Source organism: Xiphophorus hellerii, chromosome 24, assembly GCF_003331165.1.
Source record: "Xiphophorus hellerii strain 12219 chromosome 24, Xiphophorus_hellerii-4.1, whole genome shotgun sequence".
In the NCBI taxonomy this organism is placed as follows: Eukaryota; Metazoa; Chordata; class Actinopteri; order Cyprinodontiformes; family Poeciliidae; genus Xiphophorus; species Xiphophorus hellerii.
The window spans coordinates 3,683,427-3,711,368 of record NC_045695.1 but is presented as its reverse complement, the minus strand read 5'-3'; the positions used below and the strand labels follow the sequence as shown (position 1 = coordinate 3,711,368).

Sequence of the window (27,942 nt, the reverse complement as noted above, 5' to 3'; positions counted from 1 at the left end):
TATTTATTTCCCCAAGATAAACTCCTCTGTTTAGACTATAAATGGATTAAGACAATATTGCAATCTCATTATTTTTTTCTGTTTTGTATGAACTGGAGACTGGAATTAAACTCGCTATTTCCATCAAAGGTTTGAAATGCGTTTCAGAACCAGACGCGCTCCAAAGCGTCCGGTCCGTAACTCTTGAACACTCTGTTGTACTTGCCTCTGCAATTAAATCTTTGCATAAAGTCTATAATGTCTGCGCTCTTGACTTGCACCAGTCAAGGATGTTAATTATAACCTGTCAAAATGGCCGAGGGGCTTCAAATTTTCCCGTCGTTTAAAAAACAACCAGTCTAATACGGAAAACATTCCATAAATACGACCTCTGAATGAGACATAGAAAGTATGATGCAGCTGGGCCCTAGGAGAAACTCATCGTTTTGACAACTTTGAATCGGCCATGCCTTATGAACAAACTGACCAAGTTTGAAGACTGATGTAGCTGTGACCTTGCTTGTGGAAGTTACTGCATCTTGATGTTTCATGGCCAATAGTCAAAGTTTGACACTTAGCCCACTTTCTTTGATGTTCAAAAAGCTTAAAGAAATTAAAGCTGTCTTTACAGCTTTAAAAACAGGAGATTTCTGGAATCTAGACGAGATTGTGGAACTAAGGTAAAAGCTGTATTAACTGGTGGATAGGAACTGGGTGAAGATGGTTCCATAATGACTCAACTGGGAGCAAGATTACATCAGACTACAGGTGTTGGGTCAGTAGGAGTCAGACATGCAGATTCAGGATTATTGTGGTCCAGCGCTGTGCCACGACGACTCCCCTATCGCTTTTTATCTTCTCCTCCTAGTGCCAACAATTCTCTTAAAGGGGCAGTGTTGTGTGTTTTCCAGCCAGGTTAACTTCAGTTGTTAAAAAATGCTATAAATATATATATGTCAAATATTAGGAATACACGATATAGAATTTTTGGGCGCTATCTGGTATGCCAAAACACATTTGGTTGATAACTGATACCAATACATTATTTTTTTCCTATACCTACTTATTGAAACTATATGACTTTCTCTACTGTAAAATTAAAACACTGCGTTTTCTTTGTCAATTTAGTCTGCTGCCAAATGCAAAATGCTAAAAAAGGAGACTCAAAATGATGAAACACTTTCAACTTGCATTATGTTTCATGTCAAATTTATTCATGAAATTTGCTCTCTCAACGACAATGACAACGTTCAAACAAATTTCACAACCTTTTATATCAGTGAGTTATTTTGATGGAATCAAAATATTGTCTGATATTAAATGGTACAGCTAATCTCGGCCGATACCGTTAGCATGCCAATAATATCGTGCATCCCTATCAAATATGGCTGAAAACAATGTTTGAAGAAAAGGTATTGGAATGTGACGGATTAATCACTACAAAGCAGAAATACATCTGAGCTGGATTTTATTTAGGAGCCTCATAGTAAAGGGGGATTAATACCTTATTATCTACTTATTACTTTCTAATATTGGACCAGACCTGACTATAATCACCTACCTGCTGAGATAGGAGAGCAGAAAAGGATGCATGAAACTAAACATGTCACATAAAGTTAGAAAATGTCAACAGATAATAACTGCTGGGTGACAGGAGTCTGAACACACACTCACCTTTTCCTGAGCTCAGAATCCACCACCACTGGTCTCTTCTTCTGAGGCGGCGGCGACTCTCGAGTGTGGCGCCAAGCTGACACCTTCTCCCTGGTGGTCACCTTGGTAACGGTCTCTGTGACCGACTGGGTCGCCTCAGACTGCTTGGTCGCACCGGCAGCCGAGGAAAGCTGGAGGTGAAATTTGAATTTATTTGGACGAACAAGCCAAGCGGTGGTGGTTTTAGTTAAACCTGAAGCTGTAGATGTGAATGTGGGGGAAATGGGTGAACATGTTCTGTATCAGGGTGAGGGAAAAAAGGCCAGGTGAAGAAATGGGAAAGATCTAATTCCCCGTATGGGTGTCTTTGTGTGTATGTTTATTGCGCCAAGGTATGGCCTAATGAGCTTTTAACGTTGAGTACAATTACTGGAAAATCAATGCTGCCATGGAAACGGAAATGTTCACAGCCAGGTGTCAACCTGAAGAGGTCAATACGCTAATCATCTGACTGATTATAATGGACAAGTGATTAAAAGAGAGAAAAGGATGGAGCAAGGGAAGGACGGAAAGTGCTGCTGCTGGGCAGACTGGAAGAAATGATGGATTTGTCTTCAGTCCAGGTGTGTGTTTGGTGTGTGTGTGTGGTACTTGTTTTTGTTTCCTATTTAGGGCTGTTTCTGGTAAAACCACTTACATTCTGTAAGTCACCAAACTTACTTTCCCAAGTGGAGCGTTACAGCTTTTAGTATAATATATATAGACTTTAGACTTTAGTCACTCAACTGCACATTTAAAATGTGCATATTGAGTGAACAGCAATGAAATGAATAAATAAATAAAAATAGGTGATGAAGAGAACACAAGAACAGAAGTCTGCCTGCAGAAAGAGAGATGGAGAAAAAACTAAATCGATTAAAGGAGACCAGAGAGACCGATCTGATGTGGAGGCAGAGGAAGTCTCCATGGTAATATGGTCCAACAAAAGGTCTGTATACTTGAGGGTTAAGTAGGGTCAATGTCAAATTTATTTGTATATCACTTTTAAAATCAACAGTTTACCAAAGTGCTTCCGAATGTACACGCGTCAACCTCAGGCTTCTGTCGCACGTTTGGAGTAAAACTTGCAGTTAGCTACTTCCAGTGTCACCGATGTTTATTAGAAGAAAACAAAATCAGAGAAGGTGTAAATAAAAGGGAAAATGTGTTTTCTATGCAGGTAAGAGGAAGGCTGAATGGATTGCAGCCAAGTTGTTCTTATTGTACTTTTGTGCTTTCAACCTCTGTTATTGAACATACTGGATTCAAAAATGATGACAACTTTTGAGAAATGTCAGTGTAATGGCCATACTGTCCAAAAAAAGCTAAACAGGTTCTTTTAGAAACTATAGATACCCTTACTTCCAAATAGTAAATTGATGCTGTTTTACATCATTGTGTAAAATGCAAAAATAAATCCTTTGCTTCTTTGTGTAATAATAAACCAACCAATACAAAGCTTGACCAACCTACCTGGGAGATGTTCATCTCCAGATTTTGGACCAGTCGGTCCCATCGCTGAGCAAAGCTGTCCAATCTGGCCTCCAGTTTGGAGGCGACTTCTTTGTTCTTGACACTGAACAACAGATCCTGGCTCATAGAGCACAGCTTATCCATGGTGGGAAGCTTGGCCTCTAGTTCTCCCTTCAGCGCCTGACAATAAAGACGAAAACATTTGATACCGCCCGTCTGGGAGGTATTTGTTCCGTTCAGGGAGGTGTTGCGAACGCCGGGGTGTGAAAAACTCACAGACAGACGGTGCAAACAGGCCGCCATCTCTGCCTGGTCTTTGAGGTTGGAGGTCTTGGTGGAGCGAACCAGCTCCTCCTTTTGAGTCAGCCAGGAGTCAAACAAACACTGTCAACACAGAAGTTAGACTAAGATCAGTTAGGGCGTTAAATAAGGCAAAGGACAATAACAGACAGGAAGAGTATGAAGAATTAAAGAAATAAAGACAAGCTGACCGGTTCTGAGAAAATAAAGCATTGTTGATGCAGTCGTGATAAAAATGACACCCAACAACCGCATCATATCTGGACATTTGGATATTTAAGAATAATTTTGTGACAAATTCAAGGATTGTAAATGATAATAAAACCTGAAAAAAACCATGTAAGACTTTATAAAAACGCCCAGAATAGCGAAGAAAGTTCACCCAAAAGTGAACCACAACTAGGCCTGTCACAATAACACATTTTGCTGGACGATAAATTGTCCCAGAAATTATCGCGATAAACCAGAATATTGTCATTTTGAGACCATTTTCAACAAACAGAATAACCATAAAACTGGAAGACATTTTAAATAAGCAAAAATTAACAAATAAAACAATCATTAAAATTAGGATTATGAAATTTTGGTAAGCAAAACTGATTAAAATAAAATATTAATAATTTTGCTTTTCCCTTGACAGGGAAAACAGGCAAAAGTGGCAGGTAGTGCAAACTAACTACGTCCCAAATGTCAAATGTTTTCAGCATTTCTCAAAAATGTTGGCTTTCAACAATATTAAAGGAGAGCGTCTCCTTGACGATTGTTGCTGCCGACATTAAAAATCATGTCGTACAATCAGAAAGAGACTGCGGTCCACAATGAATTCTACTTTGTATGGGACAGGACTTGTGCAAAAATGTGAAGTGTGTGTGGAAACAAAAGAAAGCTGAAGCAGAAAGTGATCCAAAATATTCCAGTAAATCCACAGAGAATTACCTGAACATAAAAAGCTTAAAAAGGCCCAGTCAAAGTCAGATCTTTAAATACATCTTTGCTAATTATTGAATAAATCGAGGTTAATTTTCATCCTTTAAGTGCAAATAAATCCCATTTGCTTTCAAGAGATGAAAAACATAAGGTTATATGATTTCTAAACATAGAACTTAATAGGAGTTTAATGGGATGTCCTCATTTTTTACATCAACCTGCCATTTTATTAAGGGGTTAATGAACAGAAAAAAATAATTACACTGAAGCACATTTCACTTTAAATGATAAAAATGAGTCAGTGGGGCAGAAAACAAAAAAGTCGATTAAGCAAGCAGTTCCAATGCAAATCTATTTGTTGAATTTTAATTAACTCAGACTTGTTAATCACGTTTAATCCAACGCTGTGATCTTAGACGTTGCAATTATTACTTACAAAACATGAGCAAATCACATATCTTAACCCACTTAATTAATTTTTTTTACTTTCTTCACAAAGTCTGCTCTTGCCAAAGATGATGCATGTTGACCATGAAAGGGTTGGTCATTCCAGGCCTATTCAGTTTGGGATTGGTACATGATTGCAGCACTGCATGCAGAAATGGTTGGACTTGCTGTGATCGCTCCGTGGAAACGCAATTTATGCACATTTTTAAGCAACTCTTACACACCAAAAACTGAATAGACACTAGTGGTTTGAATAATAATAATAAAAAAAACCTTCAATAATAACAAACAGAATATATTCCATGTATTCATTCATTTAGAATTGTCCTTGCAAAAGTATTAATTGGAACTTTTCCACATTTGTGGTTGTCAGTTTACCACAAACCACAAATATATGTTGTTGTGCTCCTAAATCCCTACAGGATTTTTCAGACTATTTGTAAAAAATAAAAATAAATACACTCTGTTAGTTAAATCCTATACAAATCTACCTTTCTTTTGCATTTCCACTCATAGAACTATGAAGATTTTTGTGGCTGAGAAGTTCTTCTCATTTCATTTTGGGAGATGGTTTTGCTATTTCACAAAAATATCAGTGGGTCTGATTGCCAGTCAGCCCACTGATTGACATGACTATGTGTTTATTAACATGTAGAGCTAGGAAATGAAGTTTGCTAGCTCTACATGTGCTAGCAAACTAGCTACACTTGACAGCTCTACAGCTAGCAGTAGTATGATAATTAAAGAAAGACATTGCAGCAAGTGTGAACATTCATGTGTACTGTGTACTTGTATCTACATCAACACCATTGATATTATTTGGCATCAATGGTAAGGACTTCAGTTAGGTACTTGAGTTTTAACATTTATATCCAACATTAACATTATACATTTCTTTTAAATAACTGTAAGCAGCTAACACAGTTATGTGAAAGAAATTAGAATATTTTTGAAAAGTTCATTTATTTCAGTAGCTCTATTCACTAAATTAATAAAGCTAGAGCTATATAGTTTCATTTTCAAGCTTCTTCTGCTTACTAATGGAAATATTTACAATTGGAATATCATATCAGTCCAATGAAAAACATTTTCGATACAGAAATGCGAACATAATGAGAAGTATGTTTAATACTTGCTTCATGGTTATGATTTTCAAAATGTACTTTTAATCTGACAACATGAGCCTCATATAAACGTGTTTAAATTTATTAGATGTGACTGTGCATTCATCAGGGACGTAAATTTCAAAGTAATTGAACTTCAACTGGTTTACTTATTTTTTTTAGTTTGAAATTATTTGATGTTCTATAAAATAAGTAATTACATTACAAATTTTGGGATTTATAAACAGAAATAGTCAAACATAAGGCCCCTCTGTGCAAATTTGCACTCACACCACTTTATTTGGTACACCTTACAGTGTTGTCACTGTGAGTTTATCTAAATAGCACAGAACAGATGTTGACCATAGTACTGTACTTTTCAGTGAGTTTAACTTTTCTTTAAAAGCCAGTAAAAATGAGAGATTCGAGTTGATTTGCTTGACTGATTCCCATTAAACATAGAGTAATAAAAAGAAAACATTGCCTCGATGATGATGTCACAACCGCTTACATACACCTGAGCTCCTACCTGTTCGTTAGTGAAGTGCTGCCATTTTAACAGAATCTCCTGAAGCAGAATCCAGCGCTCTTCTGTCCATCTGCAAATTGCTGCCCAGCGGTCACCGAGAACCTGCGCACCCACCCACACACACGCAAACATCTTCGATCAGAGTGTATATTTGGAATAAAATTCTCTTTGAGATATTTTCCCCCAGGCAGAGTAAAATTTTCATCATGTTGCCTCAAAAGGTAATTGGTTCATACTTTTGACATGCCAGATGAGCTTTTTTAAGATGTCAGAAATGCCGTTTGATTTTGGCTTCTTGCTCCTCTAAAGTTTATATTGAGCGCAGGGGGAAAAGAAACTAAGAAAACAAAGAAACAAAACAAACACTGGACATGCAAAGCACTGGTTCTTACACAATGCCATTTTTTCTGCTCTTTTGTCACTTAAAATGTTACAAAACTGGCACTCATGTACAACGACAACTTTTATTATCCCACTTCAAAAGAAAATGTCATTTTTTGTTTCTATCCAGCTGATCAAGGATCAGGATGATCAAGTTAGAGAATTTATTTCTACGTCTACGTTTAAACATAACGCAGACTGTACTACTACTGATAGTGTCTGTAGTTTATTTGAACTATAAATTTCAACAACAAAGTAGTTCAATGTGCTTTACATGATAAAACAAACAAAAAAGACATTACAGTAAAAAAATTAAGTAATAAAAAGTTGTAATCCAGACAAGAATGAATCAATTTTTCACTTTTTATTAATCAAATGCAACCTCAAATATCATCGAGTTGAAGGAATTTAGTGTTTCAGCAGCTTTGCAGTTTTCTGGAAGTTTGTTTCTAGATTAGTGGAGCATTAAAACTGAATGCTGCTTCTCCATGTTTGGTTCTGACTCTAAGGACGCAAAATGAACAAGAAGATTTAAGTACGCATGGTTAAGTTTATCGAGATCTTATTGGGACATTAGTCCGTTAATCTTGGAAATGTTCTTCCCATGATAGAAGACTGACTTTGTTACTGTCTTTATTTGTCAGTGAAGGTTCAGGTCCATCACTACACTCAAATTTAAGTGCAGAATTATGGTATCAAGACCTACTTCATCACAAATGTATGTCCTAGTCTTGAAGCTTTGTGATTGTACTCCAACAAACAAAAGAAACAAAAAGAAAAAAAACAAAAAAAACCAACAAGATGCAACAAAACAAAATAATTTCTTTGTGAGTCAACAGTGCTGCAACAATAACCCATTTAATAAATCTGACAGCAACCGGCTTGAAGAAGCCAAGCCTGAACAAAGACAGCCATCTGTGTGACGGTACTTCAACCCAGGCATCGGGCTCCAATTATAGCAGCAGCAACAAACTGATGTGAAAATTAATGGCTGGAGTTGTAGCGTAATCCTGTCTCATTCTTTGCGCTGTGTAGGATATAGCAGGACGCTGAAGTGAAGCATCAGCGTCGAAAATTAAGATAAACAACAATGTCCATTACTCCAGTCTGCATGCAATCTTGCTGGCAATATCTTTGTAGAAATATTTTCTACTAAGTTTGCTCTTTGTAAAAAACAAAACACAGCCAACAAAATACAGCTGGTAAGTCTGCTGGGCTCACTATGGAAATCTTCTGAAACATTTCGGTCAGCTTTGTTTTCAAATGTGCAAAATATATAGATATACAAAATATGCCACAACATTAATTCTTACCAATATTTTGTTTTAGTACACTAAGACTTAAGCAGCATTAGGCGACGTTTTCTGTTCTTCTAGTGACACGGATCCACACTTTGAAACAAATCAAGGCTGTGGTTCTAGCTCTGTTTTCATCCATTACATTTACATCACATTAGAGCACATGTGTCAAACTCAAGGCCCGCGGGCCACATGTGGCCCGCTACGTCATTTTATGTGGCCCTCTCCCCCCTACCACCGTTTTACAGCCCCATTGATTGACTTAACCCTCCTGTTATGTTCCGGGTCAAATTGACCCGTTTTAAAATTTACAAATTAAAAAAAAAAAATAGAAGCATTTTTTTTGCATGAAACGTTTTCTATTTGTCTTAATAGGTGCACTCTAGACATAAGTTGAAAATTTATTCATGTTACACATTTGTACCAAACCCTAGGTCTACTTTTTACATCGATACTGTTCGGGTCAATTTGACCCGGCAGTCAGGTTAAAGTGCAAAAAAAGATTTTAAAATGTCCAATTCTATATGTTTCCTTGCAGTTATGAACCATATTTCACCACACACACATTCACACGCAAACACACGCAACCACACACACACAAGCCCACTTTCTCACTATTCTCTTTACTTCACTAGGAAACTGCGAGAAAGCAGGTGTTCACACAACCTTTGACGGGAATCTTTTCTGTTCCTGTGGACAAACTCCACCCACTCTGAGTGACACTCAGCAGAAGTGGATGAAAACATAAATACTCTCTGCATGACTCATTTATCTTGATTTTAATCAGCGGGTCAATTTGACCCAGAACAGTATGTGTGTCTCAAGTTCAATTATAAAGATCACCCTTTGGTAAAAAAAAAAAGTATAATATAAAATAATTTACCAAAGGTCAACTTCAAGGAAATTATTGTTTTTTTGTGTCTAGGTTTTTTTCAGTGGACATTAAAAATCTAAATTCCATTTTTTATGTCCAAATGAGTAAATGAGCAGGTTGTCGTCATTGATCCTTAATTTCTGAGAAATAATAAAACATCATTGCACAAATATTGATTGAAATGGTTAGTATTGGAGTTAATAATCAGATACAAAAATGTTTTGGAGGAATTTTTTGGTTTCTGACACTATTGCATGATTAAACACTCCCTGGGTCAAATTGACCCACGAACATTTTTGCTGTACCCTAGAAACGAACATAACAGGAGGGTTAAAATAGGTTTTGAGCACGAATTGACTACAAACTACATATCCCATAATGCCTTCCGATTCTTACCAACCAACATTACGGCTTCTCGCCACTAGAGTGCAGCAGAGTCACCTCAAGCTGATTATTCATTTTCCCAGCGAATAAAACTGAAACATCGACAAGCTAACAAGCTAAAGAGCGAAGTCCCGTGATGTTTCAATCGAGGACTTTTACCGTCTACTGCCCCCTGATTTGATGCCACAGCTTCGACTCCATGCAGCTCGTGTTTTGTCCACGTTTGGAAGCACCTATCTGTGTTTTCAATAATGAATTTAAACAAGACCAAGACCAGATCGCGCATTACTGACGAAAACCTACACGCCGTTTTGCGGATTGCCACAGAATAGAACTAAAACCAGACATCGACGAACTGACCAGGGGAAAACGGCGCCAGACATCCGGCCAGAAAACATTGGTAAGCACGAACAAACTACATTTAAATAGAATGAATGTAAAACCAAAACTCAGTATACTGGAATATGCATATAGTTTATTGATTTTGCTTGTGTTTTGTTTATTTACAGAACACAACACAATGAGGATGTGTGTGAGTTGGTGACAGGGTGAAGAGGGATCAGCTTTGTGTTCAAGGACAGGCAACGTCACCTCATTGTTTTGTTCTTATGTGAAATACATGTTCGTTGTGTAATAAATAACGAAAAAGTTTTGTGAATGAAGTTGAGAGTTAATATCAAAACTTGTTTTTTATTATTTGTCTGCTTATCTTCAAAGCAGACAAAGATTAATTTTCCCAGCGAATAAAACTGAAACATCGACAAGCTAACGAGCTAAAGAGCGAAGTTTAGCTGAGCACATAAAAAATACTGAGCATATTTTTAAACTGCTCAGTTTAAAAATACTGTAATTTTTAAACTGAGCAGTAATTTTACATCCATGCAAACTCAAATGTAATATTTAAAACTTGACTACATAAAATCAGTTATTTAACAATATGAGGTGTTGTTTAATTTATTTTTAACATTGTATTTTCATACATTTATGCTAGGGTTGACCAAGTCTAGTTTTCCAGACCTATCACTCTGCAACTTTAGATGCGTTCTTTCTCTAACACACCTGGATCATTGACTCATTCATAGGCTTCTACAGAACTGAGTTGCTGCTAATGAGGGAAGTCAACTTTTTGTCTGGGGTATGTTTTAGCAGGGACACATCTAAAAGTTGCAGTCTGGAGGACTGCACTTGGGCATTCCTGATTTATACCGTCAATGTGGCCCATTGAGGGTGGCCAATATGCTGAAGTGGCCCTTGGTGAAATTGAGTTTGACACCCCTGCATTAGAGGAACCTGAAGGACGGATTCTCTACTAAGTGTTTGTGTTTACTCGCCTGGAGTTTGCTCTCCAAGGCGGCAGTCACGCTGTCTCCGGTGTTCTCGTCGACAACCACCACCATGTGGGTCAGAGAATTCACCCTCACCTGCTCCATCTCCAAGTCCTCCTGGAGGAGCTGCAAAGCAGACAGAAAACACACATGGAAAATGGAATACAAAGTTTTACAACGCTACATTTTCGTCTGAGAAGAGTTACAGAGCTGTGAATGTATTTGTGCCTTTGGAGTTTTCCACTGTTCTGCGATGCTGACACAGTAGAATGTTTCAGATGATCAAAAAAAAAATGTCATTAGCAGACAAAAACAAACCTGTCATGCTCAGCACCGGGGCGCCTCAGGGCTGTGTGCTTAGCCTCTTGCTGGTCACGTTGCTAACACAGAACTTTACATCCGCACATGAGCGAAATCTTATTAAATTTGCAGATGGTACCACAGTAGTGGTATTCGTTCATGGGAATGATGAATTTATGCACAGCGTGGAACTTAAAATAGCAAGCAGGCTAGTGCAGAAACAACAATCCGGTATGATATTTACATGACATAAACAGGAAATAATTATTGATTTCTAGAGGTAAGAAGTTAAACCAACAGCAGGATCAGCAGCCAATCAATAGGGAGCAGGGATAACTTTAAAAGCTCTTAACTTGATTTCTTTTCAAAAGTCTCAACAAATTTGTTTGGTTTATGTTACATCTTGACTTTAGTTTGCCTCTTATATCATATCTACTTAAGAAGCTGAATTAAAAATGTTTAGTTAATACCTCTCCAAGGCAAAAAAATAAGTAAATAAATCAGTCTAATGATCCTTCTGTCAACAAGTAAATCTTACTTAGATTCACAACCTGAAGCCAGAGAACATTGTGTTGCTAAGCAGTAAATTTAATATCTAATGACATTGAGTAATTTTCCTTTTCAACTTGGCTGCTGTTACTTCACAATTAGTACGCTGAGAACACTTTGAAAAAAAAAAAAAAAAAGGAAAAATGTATATTAAGTGACAGTTCAACACCAACCGCTTCTACACACAGAAGGCCAATTTGAAGCGTAGGTTTCAAAAGGCATGTGAACGCGCCAGATAAATCCATTTAACACAGCTGGAGAGCTCAGCCTCACGCTGCGATTAGAGCGGAGATGATGGAACTTTTTTTTAAAACACGGCCACGTTTAACAAAGTGAAAATATGAACAGCCGAGAGCCCCTGCTGCAACGGTTTTGAACCCTAAAGAAAATCACAGTCAAATTAAAAAGCAAACAGAGTTCTGTGATGGTAAAATAATTTGACAACCATTCGATCTTTAAATTAGAGTAAAGAAAACGCAAGCCGAGAAAAACGAGGTAGATAACGCAGAAGAAAGAAAAGGCTGCTTTTTATTACAATAAACAAAGTGGACAGCAGTGAGGTGCTGCTATTCAAAATATATGGGCACAGTATTTTGCAGATGTATTGTCACTGCTATGCAGCATGAATACCACCATGTCTGGTCTCCAAGTGTTGGCTAATTATTCACTCAGGCTTCCTGTGTCTGTAATAGTCCTTACATTTGTTTTTGTTTTTTGTTCAGCCTAACAAATAAGGTCAGGAAGTCATTAAGAAATTATAAACAAATAGTTTCAATGCCAGAAGCCAGAAACCTCGTTCCTGAGACGGAAATATTACCTATCAGCACTACGGGCCACATGTTATCTTGGGTCCATGCTTGTTATTAAGAGCACAGAAATATATGAAGATCTAAGTTTTTGCTTAGTGGTTCTCCTAATATCTTACAATATCTTTAATTCAGATGCAATTCTCAAGCTCACAATCAACAACAGTCAGCAGCTTTATTAAAACTGCAGTATACACTTTTATCTCAATATGTTTTTTTTTATTTGCCAAAACTGTCACTGTTGTGATTTATTTCAACATATTTCTCTGTACATTTCCATATATGTGTTTATATGTATGTGTGTGTTAGGCATGTCGCATTAAACAATAAATCAATTAATCACATGATGAATTAAAACAAGCTGAATAATTTCCACTTGCATGATTTATGGTTTTTCTCTTTTCTCTCTTTCTACCCAAAAACTGAATGATAAAAGTCTTCAGTCTGGTGTTTTGGTCTCAACTGGCCCTTTTTGGTTTCTTTTGAAGGATGATTATGTTAACAGTGGCTTCATAATTCATTTTATTTGTTGTTTTGTTGAATTATTTTTGATATTTAAAATGTCTTCCAGTTCCAGTGTTAAATGTTCAACAGAATTTAAATGTTGTTGATGTAATGGTCATTATCAATGTATTACTTGAAAATGGTCTCAAACCATTAATATTATCGTTTATCGCAATAACTTCTGGAACAATGTATTGTTCAGCAAAATGTATCATGACAGGCCTAGTGTGTGTGTGTGTGTGAGTGTGTGTATATTTTGTAAATGTATACTTGTGTGTGTGTGTATGAATATACATATTCATACATACACATCTGTATTTTTGATCAATTTCCAGATATTTTCATATTTGTATTTCTAAATTAGCCTACATGTGTTTTAACATTTCTTTCACTCTTTTGTTCTGTCCACGTTCTGCTGTGTCAGCTTAAATTTCCTGCTTGTGGGACTAATAAAGGATTACCCCTTCTTATCTTTGTGTTTCTCTCTTACATGATCGTGTGGAAACACGTATTCAAGGTGAAAGTGGGACCAGGTGATGCTCACCTTGTGCTCCTCCACTTGGTGCTTGATGTCCTCCAGGTCGGGACCGAGCGGCTGAGCGCTGATCTTCTTGATGCGAGCCTCTGTGACGTCCAGCCACTCGGTGAGCTGCTGCAGCTGCTTGTTCTGCAGCTCCATCAGGACTTCATGGAGTCTGGGACGGAAACAAATCAGAAGCCTGTCGGTTACGCGGCTGGGCTCGGTATCCCCAAAGCAGTCTTCCTGAGGAGCGGCTTGGAAATCCGTCAGATGGCGGGTTTTAAAGTCGAAGCAGGAGATTTCAGGTAATTATTACCATTATTATCATTATTATTATTCAGACCCCATTCAGCAAGGGGGCCGTGTCTGCTTATCTCTGTGCTCGAGTCAACAAGATTATCGACGACGATAGCAGAACTGTTTAATTAAATTTGGCTCAGTGTCAGTTAATCTTGGATTCACTATAATTAGAAAGAGTGCAGCTCTTTGTACTCATCGATGTGAGCCACAGTAAAGATCTTCATTAACTGTGAAAGTAAGATGGGAGAGAAGGTATGTGAAGCCGACGTAGGCTCAAACTCTTTTTATCACAGCTTTAAATTTCTGGTGTGTTCTGACAAAACAGCTGTAAAAAAAAAAAAAAAAGAAACATAACCTCCAACATACATAAATATAAATTCTTATTGTTTAAGGTTAGTAAATAGGACCAAAATGATCTCTACTCCGAGAGACAATTGATTACTTTCTTCAAATGAAGTATTTATATGCACCAGGTCAGCAACTTCTACAATCCAAAGAGCTATTTTCGGCAAAATACATTTATTTATTGTAGATTTTTGCATTCTTTTGTGAGGAACACATCTAATCAGCAGGCTTTTATACACCAAGAAATGACTTTAATGAATTTATTAAACTTGGCCAGCTACATACTTTTTAGTAAAAGTGACAAAAATTGTTTTTTACAGTCGTATATTATCAAACTTTGCAAAGTGAGATAAACCCATAAATATAAACTTACACATCCTTTTCCAACAAAAAAATAAATAAAAATATGACTATTTGTTTAATGTATTGCAGGTTAATTTATTGATGAGAAGGCAAAAAAAAAAGAAAAAAAAAATCACAGTATTTTGTTTTTCCTGTTTATTTTTCTCTCTCTTCTTTTTTTTAACTTGCCGATTTTGGCCAAAGTGACAAAATGTTTCGACTTGTGTTCATCTGCTTTCTGCGAGATCCTCTCTTACAACCAAACTTATCTTTCAACTTCTGCACTTCATCCCAAACCAATCTGTTCGTTGATCTGCAGAATGTTCGCTAATGCTCACTATGAAATCTCTTGAGATTAAATCTATACTGAGATTGAACTGCAGCTGCTTCCTTCCACTTCACAGTCGTGGACTCCTTTAAGTACGTCCACACGACAACACGTACTTCCACTGAGTGTGCTACTTCTTTCTTACAAGCTGAAGGAAGATTTACTTGTGCTGACTCAGCAGTGCTGATATTCCACTTTCATTTACCATTTGTGACAAGTTACAAATGTCGGCATTTAAAAAGGTCCTTCAAAGGTGAACATTTTAATCATCCAAAAGGAGAGGTAGAGGCCTACATTTCACTAAGAAATACTATATATATATTTACCCTTTAGTGCGGGTGTACTACCAGCAGACTAAGTGCTGAATCAAATAGTCACAAACATCCAATTTTCTGAGCTGATATTGAAAAAGATGGAAATAAATAAAATGACGACAAGCTAGTGCTAAAGCTGATAGTATATGTAGTCATGGGAAAAGAGTTTCTAACATAAAAGACCTTTTATGTGAACAAATTCCCTTACTGTAACCAGTTGTTAATATAAAAAAAAACCAAGATTGATTTCAAACTGGCTGAACCTTTTCTCCTACTACTATAAACGCGTTGCGTATTGTTTTCATCCAGAAATGACGCGCATGCCCACAATGCTGGAGGGCAAAAAGACGATTCTTTTACAGACGCACTAGAACAATTCCGTTAACAAAATAAAACCTGGAGATGTAGGTTTTATTCATTTAGTGCGGTGCGATACAGTAAAGGGGAAAATAACGCATAAAAAGCACAGTAGGACAGCTCAAAAACACTGGTAATGTTTTTCTCGCTACCTGTGTCGGCTACGCTACACACAGACAAAAGCTCCACTAGTGTATCCGAATTCAACAGCAAAAAAACAAGCAAACATTTCCCACACATAGAACAGAACATTCAGTCTGTTACAGTATTATGTTTTCAGGCTTGATGTTTATTTTGCGGTTATTAATATGCGATCGTGTGAACACAGTGGTGGTTGATTAGCTAATTTAAACACCTAAACTACTAATGATCTGTCAGAGTTGGTGTGAGGTTTGCCTATTTCTTTTTCCAACTGAACCAAAGCACAGCAAGTTCCACAGCATATCTACATGTTAAGATTATCAAAGTCAAGCTAGCATAGCTGACCTATTCTCCTCTCCCTTGCAACTTTTTTTAATTAAAACTTTTCAATGACTTGTGAAATGGGATAAAACCTTGTCATAGAGGTTGTACTGTTGATAATTGGTAGCCAAGCACTGCATCTCTTTATTTTATACTTTACATTTAAGAATTAGCATGTTGACAAATGACAGCGAAAACCAATGTTAGTCATTGTTGGCGAACAGTTCAGAGTTCGGATTTTGCAAGCGTGATGTCACGTTGCAACGCACCTACATGTTTCTAGGATAATACCAACAAACACAGCCAAGGTGGGTGATTGGGAAATATTGTTAAAGTCTGGATATTTGAATAAACTATTACAAATCAATTACTTAAGAAAATACAATATAAGGTTTTATTATTTTTAGACTGGTCCAGCAGTACATCAGTAGGGTTTTATTCACATTTTGGACAAGACTGAGATGAGTATGTGCAAGTAGATTGAGACAGAAGAGCAATATAACCACTTTAGTTCTCGCTTAGTTCTTGCTTGATGGTTATATTTGAAACTTTAAATGTTTAAAACTCTATAATATGGCTTAGGTCCCTGAACTGAAATATTTTGTTAGACCTATATGATCTCCTTCAGGGAGATCATATAATAGTTTACTTTTATTGAAAACCTTGGTGCTCGTTGTTAGCCAACTCATTTTGGCAATCCGCTGTGAAACGTTAATAGAAGTGATAAATTAATTATCCATTTACTGATAGTTCAGCAGCAAAGACATTGAAAACCCTACATGTATTCATTTGCTCACCAATATCTGAGCGTGGAGGAAGTTTAAAAGAAAACGGAGGTGTGCGGCTGAAGGACCAATTTTATGAGAAGGTAAAAGGAAAATGTAACCTCCTCCTGTCACGAATGAGCAGATTGTGAGCACAAATAAAACAAAGAAGTTTCAGGCAGTGAAACTGTCAAATAAATTTCCGGTGAGGTGAAAAATGAGTAAAGTGCCGTCTTTTTCAAGACATTTGCAGTGAGGAACAATAGAGTCTGCTTAAGAGGCTTTTCTACCTCCTAAAATAAACAATTCTTTATTATTAAGGCTTAACCATTCAGATTGTGGGAAGATATACTAAGAGTCGACAGACCTGTTCTGTCTCTCCATGCTTGCTACTCTCAGGTGTTCCCAGCGGGAGTTCAGGAGGTTCATCTGCTCCCTGACCTCAGAGTCCTCGTCCTCACTGAGGTTACCCTCTGCCAGCAGGGCGGCGCCGGCCCGCAGGACGCGTCCCACGCTGCCCTGATGGGTGGTCAGCTCTACCATGTAGCCCTGGTGAAAAGAGATTGGGCGATATATCACACGTACTTCCAATCGATTGAAAAAGCTCAATTAAGGGTTTGGCTCCTCTCTTGCTCCGCCTACCTCATGCGTGTGGAACTGCTCCTTCACCTCCTCCACATGGGTGGTGATGGAGGGCTGGCCGTGGAGGCCGTCCTCTGCCGACAGCAGCCACGTCAACACCTGTAGGAAGCAGAGCTCAACAAGTTACTTAAGGAATAAGAGGAACGTTTGCGTTTCTGTTACACTCAGCAGTTTCCTGTTGTTTTAAAATTACAACTCTTATTTACAACACGGCAAAGATATTCCCACACCGTGAAGTTAAGTCACATTTTGTCACATTGCAACCACAAACTCAATTTTTATCAAGAAGATATGTGATAGAGCAACATATAGTAGTGTAATTATGAAGAGGAAGGAGAATTTATATTAAGCCATGAGAAATGTTACTTTAAAGTTTCACCACAGATTCTTAAAGGGACAGTATAATGTATTTCCAAGACACATAGTGAAACTTTCGAGCACAATCAAACAACTATGTTAAGTTCAGTTGTTATACTTAAAAGAAACTTGACTTTGTAATTTAACGCCTTGAAATTAGGCTTCTGTCTCTTTAAAAACTCCTGCTCTTTCTGAAACTTCGCCTTCAGGAAGTCATCACAGCATCACTCCTCTATTAACCCTATGACAATGTTTTTTTTATTAGCCTTACACTAAGAAGTAGCTCGTATAGTTAGCTCAGCTGATGCCCAGTTCCACCAGGTGTTTGCTAATTGCTGCTGGCTAGTCTGAAGGAGCTGAGTGGGGGAGGAGTGCTACACGAGACGGAAGCTCAGCTTAGAAACTGCAGCTTAGAGGAGGAACTTTGTGGAAAAGGCAGCTCTTAGTGAAGGAATGATTTTTGCACAGCTGAATGGTTGCCAAGGGAGATCAAAGGGTTATGAGGTAAGTATGAGTTAATGTGCACAGAAACCAAACATGACATGAGAGAGTTGCTACAGTTTTTAAATTTTTTTAAAATTTACCTCCTCTAGTGAAGCCTGGTAGCTCTCCAGGCTGGTGGATCCAGGAGGCAGAGGACTGAGGCCCCGCTGAAGCTCCTCCTGGTTGCGGGTCAGGAACTGATGAACGGAGGAAAACACACGACAGGAGACAAAGGGAAAGGAGGAGATGGGGCGAGAAAACAGACATTAGGTGAATGTGGAGGAGACGGGGAGACATTAGAGGAACAAAATGAAGGGAACATGACCAGAATGTAGGAGAGAACAAATGGAGAGAAGGAATGGTGGCAAGTTCAGCTTCAACAACCGTTCCTCTCTCACACCCCCAATCCCACACCTTGTCTGTAGTGTTTGCCCTTTACGTATTGTTGATTTAATGCAATAAATTATAATACATTTTCTGTAGATGTAAGTTATAATCCTAAAAAAATAAACACTTCAGGAGTTTCACGTTCCAATTCACTTTCTGAAGTTATTTAACTTTTTGAATGTTCTGATTAATTCAGATGCAAATATCTATGACTATATGTATTATCATGTTTTTGTTGTTAACAAGGCAACTATTTACAAATGCTTTAAAAAAACAATTTGTACACAAACAAATTTGACTAAAAGTTCAAAAAAGTTTTTTTATTTTTATTCATCTGGGTCTATTTCTTAGCACCTGTGTTACTGCAGCCACAAGGGGGTGCTCATCAGGAAGTTGTTTACAAGCGGTGAAGAAGAGTAGACACCCGGCTACGACAGGAGATAAAAGTTGGGTCTGGAACTCTACTACCAACTCCCAAGATGAGAGGACAGGCAATATTTGTGCTATTAGAGGAAGACGAGGAAAAATTTCGCAGTATTCTGGGCAAACTAAGAATTCCCATATTTGGTTTTTGAACATAAAGATCAGCAGACCAGGAGAAAATGTCCACCACACCAAATTAAATGAATATATTTTCAAATATAAGTGCACCTCCAACTATTTTACTTAAAAAAATAGAAGTAGTAATTGAACTTAAACAGGGAAACCACTACATTATTACTTCTGTAAAAATGAAAACCCAAGATCCAGTTTATCAGAAAGTGGCTGACAATCACTGCCCAATTGATGGTTGTCTTGCCAACAGTCATTGACACCCTCCAGTAGGAGGGAGAGTCGCAGATGGTCGCTGTTGAAGAAGTGGAAAGGAAAACAGTTTGGTAAAATTTTGACTTAATTTGGTAATAAAGGTCCAGAAGTCTGGAGGAAGAGAGTGGAGAGGCACAAAAATGAAGCTACTTCAGGTTCAGGGTGTTCCCTCAACTTTCCAAAATCAATGATGGCCTTTGGCACCATGGCGTCCCTGCTGGTGTTGGAACAAAACACTGAGTTGGTTGAAATGTGGACTAAAACCCTGCCTGTTTAGAGTTGCTTTTCAACCAAAATAAATGAAAAGTTGACCGACATAGTTGATGTGTGTTGATGATTTTGATGATGGCACTCATCAAAACGTGATGTTTGTCTGGTTTTCTCACTTGTTGACTCTATTTTTTTTGTATTATTATGATGTATAACACTTGTTGCTGAAACGTGTTATACAAATAAACTTGACTGATTGATTATTGTGATAAATTTCTGAGAAGAATTTTGATTTACCATTGTGACGATAAATTCCAACTAATGCTTGAAAAACGTCCAAACTGTCAGGATTGTTAGCTTTAGTTTTTCCTCCACTGTTTGTTCAATGGGAGCATCACAACGTGTCGATAAATTTAAACATAATTTAATGCAGAAACTGTGAACATCGACAATAACTAATTGAAGTATGAGTCACAAGATTTTTTTTAACTGAACTTGATTGAATTAGAATCAGATAATGAACATTTTAATTATGATTTCAATAAGCTACAAGTTTCCAAATATATTCCCAGACTAGTTTTTATCGACATTTGTCAATGGCAGCAAAAACAAACAAACAAACAAAGAAACGAACAGATGTTCAGCCAAAACACGGACAGACAAATGTTAGCGTTGAAGCGTTAGCACTGCGAGACACGGACCTGCTCAGTAAAACGTCTCCTCTTTTGCTCTGGTGACTTGACATATGCAGCCTGGGTGTAGGCATAGCTTTTATAGCGAGGCTGAGGGGAGGGGCTCCGCACGCGCCCCTGAGCCACACTCACTGTGATCTGAGAGGCAAAGACAGAGAAGAAGAAGAAGAAGAAGAAGAAGAAGAAAAAGAAGAGGAGGACAGAGATAGACAGAGAGGTGGGAAGAGTTGGCAAAGAGGCAGAATAAAGAAAGGACAGATAGAGGCAGAAGAATGTAAAACAGTGTGCAAACAATCCCAACAGCCACAATACACAGAGGAGTGAAAAGCAGAAAATAAACAGGGTGGAGAGAGAGAAAGGGAGGGGGGGGAGCGGGATGCAGGAAGTGAAAGTCTGAAAGTGGCTAAAAAAAAAAGATGCAGGAGAAAGTGAAGCGAAAAGTTTCCATCCAAATGTCAAACTAATCTTTTGGGACGTTCAGAAACAAACGGGGACAATTTAAGTCAAGTCAAACTGGTTGTGCCTGAATTATTTGAACAGGTTTGGTTTGACGTGAGATTTACAGATTTTTGTCTGAAAATGCTAGTGAACTAAATCCAATTATAAACTTTTCCTGTGATTTAATAGGTTGAAATAAAAAAATAATAATTATAAACTGTTTGTTAATTTAAGATTATGATGGGAATAAACATGTTCGTAAAATAAAAGACTGATTCTAGCTAAAAATCTGCCTTGTGCATGAAAAACAAAGGGCTTACCAGCGTCTGATTTCAGATAAATGCAATAATAAAAACTGGAAAATTATTTAAAATGGTCTCTTTTTGTTCTTTAACAGTACAGCACATTAGGTCTTGCACATTTTTGAGAAAGTCTCTGGATGGAAACCCAGCTTTCGAGGCAGACAATACAGACAGGTACAGGCAGAGACACAGTGTTATATCATGGGAACAGTGGCACAGTCAAAGCAAGTGAAGCTTTTCTTCAGAACCATTTTTACCTCCTTGAATCAGAGGCCATACAGTGACTCTTACGTTTCACCCTCAGTTACCCGGGCATTTTTTTTTTAAACCAAAAAATAAAAAAAAGAAGAAAAGTGTGTTTAATACACGACATGGAGCGTGGTCAGGGTTTAGCTCATTCAGAACTGTTCCCAAAGTCTAAATGCATTTATGGTTACAGATTTGCTCAGTGGGTTTTTGCTGAGAAATGACGATGAGGCCGTGTTCAAAGTGCCACCTCAGTGGGTTTCTGGAGATTTGCCTGCTTTCTACACGCTGATTCGACAGTTTCAGGTGCTGGGAAAAGCGTAAAAGTTGCTGACCCTCCGCTCGGACAAACAATGAGGAATAAGGGAAAACACCCCACATTTCCACTGATCACCAACTTCTGGTGTCGATCGCACCATCATGAGTTGGATGTAAGGGTTTGTTAGCTTCAATGGATTAAATACAATTAGGTGTTCCACAGGGATCACTGCTTGGTTCTCTTGTTCTCCAGATACATGCCAACTCTATTTGAAGACTTTAAGTGAGCATTACTATTTAAGTCATTTTAGATAACATTCAGCTATAAATTAGAACACATATTTGTCCCTAAAATTGACAAATATGGCCTAAAAACCTCTTTTATGTCGCCTTTTATGTTGTCGGGTTTTTTTATCATAGAAAAGGTTAAACGTTTTGATGTGGCTTTATGTCACAGTGTGTCCCCCTAAAGGAACTTTAGAAGAAAAAATATAAATGAAGGACAAATTGCACTGAAAATTTTGGCCTTTGGCTCACACCATTTATCTACTTTTTCCAGTAAAGACATCGCTCTATCAAACCGTGTTTTATAAATGCAATAATGGAGCAAATTATGTAACAGACTGTTGTTGGCAACTAAGTGCATAAAATTAGAGGCAATTTTATACTTGAATAAATTATATGTCAGTGTTTACTTGCTTAGTAAATACATCTTGACAGCAATCAGGCTTTAAGAAAGTCTGAAGAAGAACAACATAAAGAAAATAAATAAATAAAAAAGAAAAATCTATAAGTTCCATCAGTGGAAGACTTCTGCCCAGGACTAAGAGGGCATGTTTGGTTCAGACCTTCACATCTCTGCTGGAGTCAAACTGTGCAGATGTCAGCTCTTATCTGGACTGAACAAAAACAGAATCTTACAAAAACTTTTTTTTTTGTTGCTTTTTTCCTCCACTTACAACCATAGACTTCTGTGTTCTTTATTGGGGTTTTGTGAGATTAGACCAGCACAAGGCAGAGAAGTCTCTCTCTCTGTATCTCTTTGTTTTTATTTTATTTTTAAACAAATGAACTATAAGCTATAGAGGATACAATAATAAATGTAGAAGCACCTTTGACTGGGACATTCTAACATGAATCGGCTTTCATTTTAACCAGTCTCTCCCGTTTCAGTCTCAGCTCTTCTGTAACGGGTTTTGTTTTTTGAAACCTTCCATCACACACTATAAAACATGAATTTGTCACTTTCCAGCTGTTTGCCTGTATATTCTACCTTCAGATTCACCATCACCTGACATATTATAAGCCTGGAGGGTCACCAGGCTTTACTTTTGACCCCACCAGACACAGCATTGCTTTTATTTTTTTTTTTACGTCTTTTTAAAAATGTTTGCATTTTTTAAGACTTTATAGATGGTGTTCAGGTATTAATCTTCCAATCTTTAAATAAGACATAATTATCAAGTGGTATTTTCAAATTTCCTGTCGTCTTTAGACATTTTTTAAACTCAAAAACCCAACGGGCCACTGGATGAATGACTGCCCTCACACTCCACCACCGGGCTCATGCACCGAAGTTTTCTGAGGGAAACCTTGGTTTCCTCACCTGTTCTTTCCAGGATTTTCACTCAGCTCAATGAGGAAGCAGCTGGAGAGCAGCTAACCCCCGGATCAAATGTTCCCCTGAAAATAACATCAAGCTTTCGTTTTCCTCTCTACCTGCCCCGGGCGTCAGATGGATGGATCGGGGTGTGTGTGCGGGCGTGTGCGTGTGTGTGTGGGGATTCGGTGCATTTCACCAGATTTAGGTAATCATCTCCAAGTTTCAATCGAGTTATTTTTCATATATTCCTTCATGAAAAGTTAAGGTCCTTCACCCCGCTGAGCCCCAGGTGGTAGTATAATATTAATGTGAGGAAGTGGTAGAAGTGCTGTTGTTGGTGACAGATGATGGAGGAGGGAAATAATAGCTCCTGTCAGGACCTCTTTTCACCGTCTGTATCTTTTATTTTATTGTCGTCTTGTTTGTTTCCTGTAGTTTTTTGGTTTTTTTTGGTCTGCTCTTCAGCTCACTCCTCATCATCCTCATCATCCAGCTTCCCTTCGAAAGCTAAACGTTTCAGTTTCACATCTTGCCTTGTCTTGTTACTGACTCTGAATTCCTTGCAGGTTTATTCTTTCTGCTCTCAAATAGTGAGTCCGATGTGACTGCTGCAGTTATCCCAGTAATTTCACCCCAATCTGCTGTGATTGGCCGCTGACCTCTGCCTAACTGAGCTTGAAAGGTGAGAGCAGATGTCACTCGTGGGAGCAGATTTTTTTTCTTCTTTCTGTTTTACAGCATTTTAATCTCTGGTTCTGTGTCGAATCGAACGTCGGTTTTCATTTCTGAGGCCATGCGTTTGCAGGCGGCGGCGCTGAACGAAGCCCGTTCCTTCAGCACGCCGCCCGTTCCTCGGAGCGAGCTGGAGGAAATTATGGCAAGCGGGGAGAACATCTGGTAACCTCCCCACCGCCGAGACTGCTACCTGAAATCCTGGCTGCAAAACGGATGACTGAACCAACGTACAGATGGTTGGCAATTAAGGCCGACACAAAATTAAAGCACCGCTGTAAAAGCGCAGCAAGGTACGGGGTCTGTCCATGTTTTGTCACATTACAACCCCAAATGTAATGTGTCTTACTGAGATTTGTGAGCTTGAGTGTGGTGTAATTTATTTGCGAGCTAAATAAGAGCGGGGATATAAAGCTAATGAGCCCCTACAGTCAGAAAGATGAATTGCGCAAAAACACTGATCTCTACTTCAGACAGAAACTGCTTGGGAGAAAAAGAGCAGAGGGAAAAATTAACAAGCTCTCAACTGGAGCTCAGCTATGAGATTCCCTCTGTTTCTAAACTATGATTTTACTGTTCTGCTGAAAAAATTTAAAATGAAAACATTTGCCATAGATTCGTTCTATTTAATACTATATTTAGTTGGATTGCCTTTAGCTTCGACTACAGCATCCATTTCCAGAGGCGTTACTTTGATGAGCTTCTGGAAAGTCGGATATTTTTCCATCTGGTGTTGAAATAATTTGACAGGTTTTACGAAGACAATACATTGATTCAATGTGATACAAATCATTTTCTCTTTCAAATGAATAAACATGAAGTCTTAAACTTTTTAAGCTGCTCTATGGCAACTTAAGATTGAATTAAACATGAACAGGAAGTGTTCCAACTTGGTATCTATGGAGCACCTGGCATTTCCTGTTTTCAACGTTGGATAAGTTGATAAAAGAAGAATTGATGATAATATATAAAAAAAACATCGCTTGAGCAATGACTGAAGAGATTCAGAGGTTTATATAGAGATACACAAAACCCAGCTTTTATTTTGATATTCCACTTTAAAAATAGGATAGGTAAATATTGAATCTAAGCTAAATATTTAATTGGACCTACATATTTACCTAGCAAACCAAATATTTAACTTGCAACCTAAATATTTAGATAAAAACATATATTTAGTTTAGTAAGAAAGCTAAATATTTAGCTATCCTGTTTTCTCCAGAAATCGGAAATCTTGGCTTTTACTAATACAGAATCTGCTTAAAAAGGCTTGAGAATGACTCATTTAAATCAATGCATCATGTTTGTATTATAATGGCCTAGTCAAATTCAACTGTAAATTTGAGTCAACACTTTAAAATTGGGGCTGCATGATGGAACAATGATTAGAAATGCGATGGATTCAAGCCCTGGGGTCTTTCTGCATGAGGCTGGATGTTCACCCTGTGTATTCATGGGTTAACTCCTGGTACTCCAGCTTCCTCCCACTGTCCAGAAACATTGACAGAAGAAATGCCTTGAGGTATGAGTGTGATTGGGAAGACGAAAAGTGTGTCAACCCTGAGTGCACACAGCAAAACTAACTCACTTCCATGAAATTTCATCTCTAACATTTTAGTTTTATAGTTAGAAGAAGTGAAAGTTCCCTTTAACCTGTCAGAAGACACAGAAGAATTCGCAACTGTGACAACCAGATGGATCAACGTGTTGTTTTCTTTTTTTTTTTCAAAAATAAGATTTTGCAGTTTTTGCACATTGAATGTTTCTTTGGTCTAACTTTTTTATTTCTATTCAACTGTCTTGTGGAAAGACATGAGTCCCCATAGCAACTAGCACTTCTTCACAGAGTTGTCTTTGAATTATCTTCACATCAAGCAAAGTCCAGCCAGTTAACAAGACCGACAGAAAATTGCTTAGTGATCTTTAATCTGAGTTTAGTAATGTTCTGAACTATTGTAATTACATTTTTTAATGTATGTAGATTAATGTAGTTTTACCAAATTAATGATATTAATCTGATCATAAGGAACTGTTTGACTTCAAGTTTTAGTTTAAAATAAGCAAGAATGAAACATCTTGACAACACATTATGATCTAAACCATGTTAGAATCAGTCCAGCTGTATAACTACAATTACAGTTGTGAAATTTGTTTCTGTTTTTGTGGTTTGTTATACAATAAAGCTTTACATCACCGTAGAGGGAACTTTGACCATCAACTAGTTGTCAAATGTTTTTTTTTAAAGATTTTCTTTTCCTGAAACGCTGTGCTTTACACCAAATGTAACAGGACAACAAGTTCTGTCTTTGTCCCGTCCGTCCACAGAATATTTTCAGGAAGTTTTGTCCCACAAACGCAATTAGACACGAAACACTGAGTGTGTGGAAACGCGGGTTTCCAACCTGCTGAGAGAAGCGCTGCTGAGTCTGGATCTGATAGTGTTCCTCCGTTGTCACGCGGGAGACGCCGGCCGTGGTCGCCGACGGCAGCGACTCCACCTCCTGGATGGCCTCTATGGAAACGATTTGGGGGAGAACCCGGAAGAGCGACGTCACGTACATGATGATGCTCTTCTTGTCGGGGTGCGAGACGGCCACATCTACGGAGCACAGAGTGCAAAAAATGAAGGAAAAATAAATAAAAATCACTCTTAATGTGACAAATCCAACGTTTTCTCCTCTTCCTCTCCCCCACATGTTGCTGAGAGCTATTTAGAAGCTGGCAGAGAGGAAGAAATCTGTTAAGAGAGAAATATTAAAGATATTGGAAATGCTTCTGGTTGTGACAGGATTTGGAAAACAGTCGGGCTCCGTCCATTAATCTTATAAAGTTAGCATTATTTTGTTAGCAAAAAGGTAAAAGAGTTAGCTTGTGTTGCAGTGCTATATTAGTTTTGGATTTTTCATTGTAGTGTAGTTTTATTTCATTGTGACATTTCGTCTAATTCAGATAGTTTTAATTAGTTTCAGAAGTGCACTTGCTAAATTTGATTAGTTATTAAATAAATGTTATTTACAGTATTAGTTTTTTCGATTCAAAACAAGGTCAAAGTATTGCATTGTGATTATGTATGCATCGATTGGGTAATTGATTCAATTATTCTTAAACAACGACTGACTCCGGTGTTTCCTCCCAACTTTTCCTGTCGCCATTTTACGGACTAGCCTTTAGCGCCTCCAGGAGGAACATGGAGGACTGTAGGCGCAAAAAATACTCAATTCAAAAGGTTAAGAAGATTTATAAACATGAACATGAAGGATATTATATCTCTAATTTCAGTAGGTTTCAGTTAGCTTTATAAGCGCACAATATAGTTCCAGTTACCCTTTTTATTTATTTCAGTTAGCAAAAATGTTTTCTCAATTTCAGTTTTTGTTATTTCACTAGTTTTATTTAATTATATTAACAGCCTAATAGCATTGTAACAGAAAGGATCAGCCTTGATTTTTAAAAAGGACATTAAATTACAATCCTCCACTGATATGGAACAAACTTCAAGAAAACTGCAAAACTGCTGAAACACTAAGTTCCCACCTGTTTAGGAGCCTTAATTTTAAATATTTTTGATGATGATTATTCTTGAGGATTTTGATAATGGAAGGTAATGTTTGTTGCCGTTTCATAACTGTTTTTACAGCACAAAACACTTCGTTGCTGAAATGAGCAGTGCAAATAAACTCAACTTCACTAAAGCGATCCCATGGAGCTTGCTCTAGTCTGCTTTAGTCTAAATAAAAAGACCAACTGAAACGAAATGGTTTGTTCGTGTCATAATGAGCAAAAACGCCTTGAAGAAAGCAAACAACTGTGAAGATGGAGCTTAAAAACAATCCAAGCATATGCCCGCCACTGAGCGATCTTACAGGCTGCATAATTTAGACCGTCCTTCAGCCGCTTCAGTCACTCCCCCCCTCCATTTTTCTCATGATTTACTGCAGGCCTTTGTTTAGACTGCTTATTATCTTCCACAGCTTTGAGTATGTGTCAGTCAGCCAGCTTGTACTGAGACTTGCAGCCGAATTAAGACTGAGGAGGGATTTTTTCTTCTTCTTCTTTTTATTATTATTTTTTAAAGCAGAAGGCTCCAGGTATAAAGGAGCGCTTTCTCAAGAAAGGTGGCAAAGAGCCTGTGGACATGCAAGTCAACCAGGGGTGTAAGTGAAAGAGACAGATCACGGTGTG

General features: G+C 37.8%; 1 protein-coding gene across 1 annotated transcript in view; it reads right to left on the bottom strand.

Annotated features, from left to right (window-relative positions):
- Positions 1 to 27,942, bottom strand: part of LOC116716291 (dystrophin-like) — a 235,817-nt gene that overhangs the window by 99,346 nt on the left and 108,529 nt on the right. The window contains exons 9-19 of the mRNA XM_032557211.1: positions 26,163 to 26,359; positions 20,191 to 20,319; positions 18,187 to 18,282; positions 17,246 to 17,344; positions 16,971 to 17,152; positions 13,416 to 13,566; positions 10,719 to 10,838; positions 6,451 to 6,552; positions 3,421 to 3,528; positions 3,145 to 3,324; positions 1,654 to 1,823 (exon numbers count right to left, since the gene is read on the bottom strand). Of these exons, the coding sequence (XP_032413102.1) occupies positions 1,654 to 1,823; positions 3,145 to 3,324; positions 3,421 to 3,528; positions 6,451 to 6,552; positions 10,719 to 10,838; positions 13,416 to 13,566; positions 16,971 to 17,152; positions 17,246 to 17,344; positions 18,187 to 18,282; positions 20,191 to 20,319; positions 26,163 to 26,359 (1,534 nt within the window). The remainder of the gene's footprint in view (positions 1 to 1,653; positions 1,824 to 3,144; positions 3,325 to 3,420; positions 3,529 to 6,450; positions 6,553 to 10,718; positions 10,839 to 13,415; positions 13,567 to 16,970; positions 17,153 to 17,245; positions 17,345 to 18,186; positions 18,283 to 20,190; positions 20,320 to 26,162; positions 26,360 to 27,942) is intronic.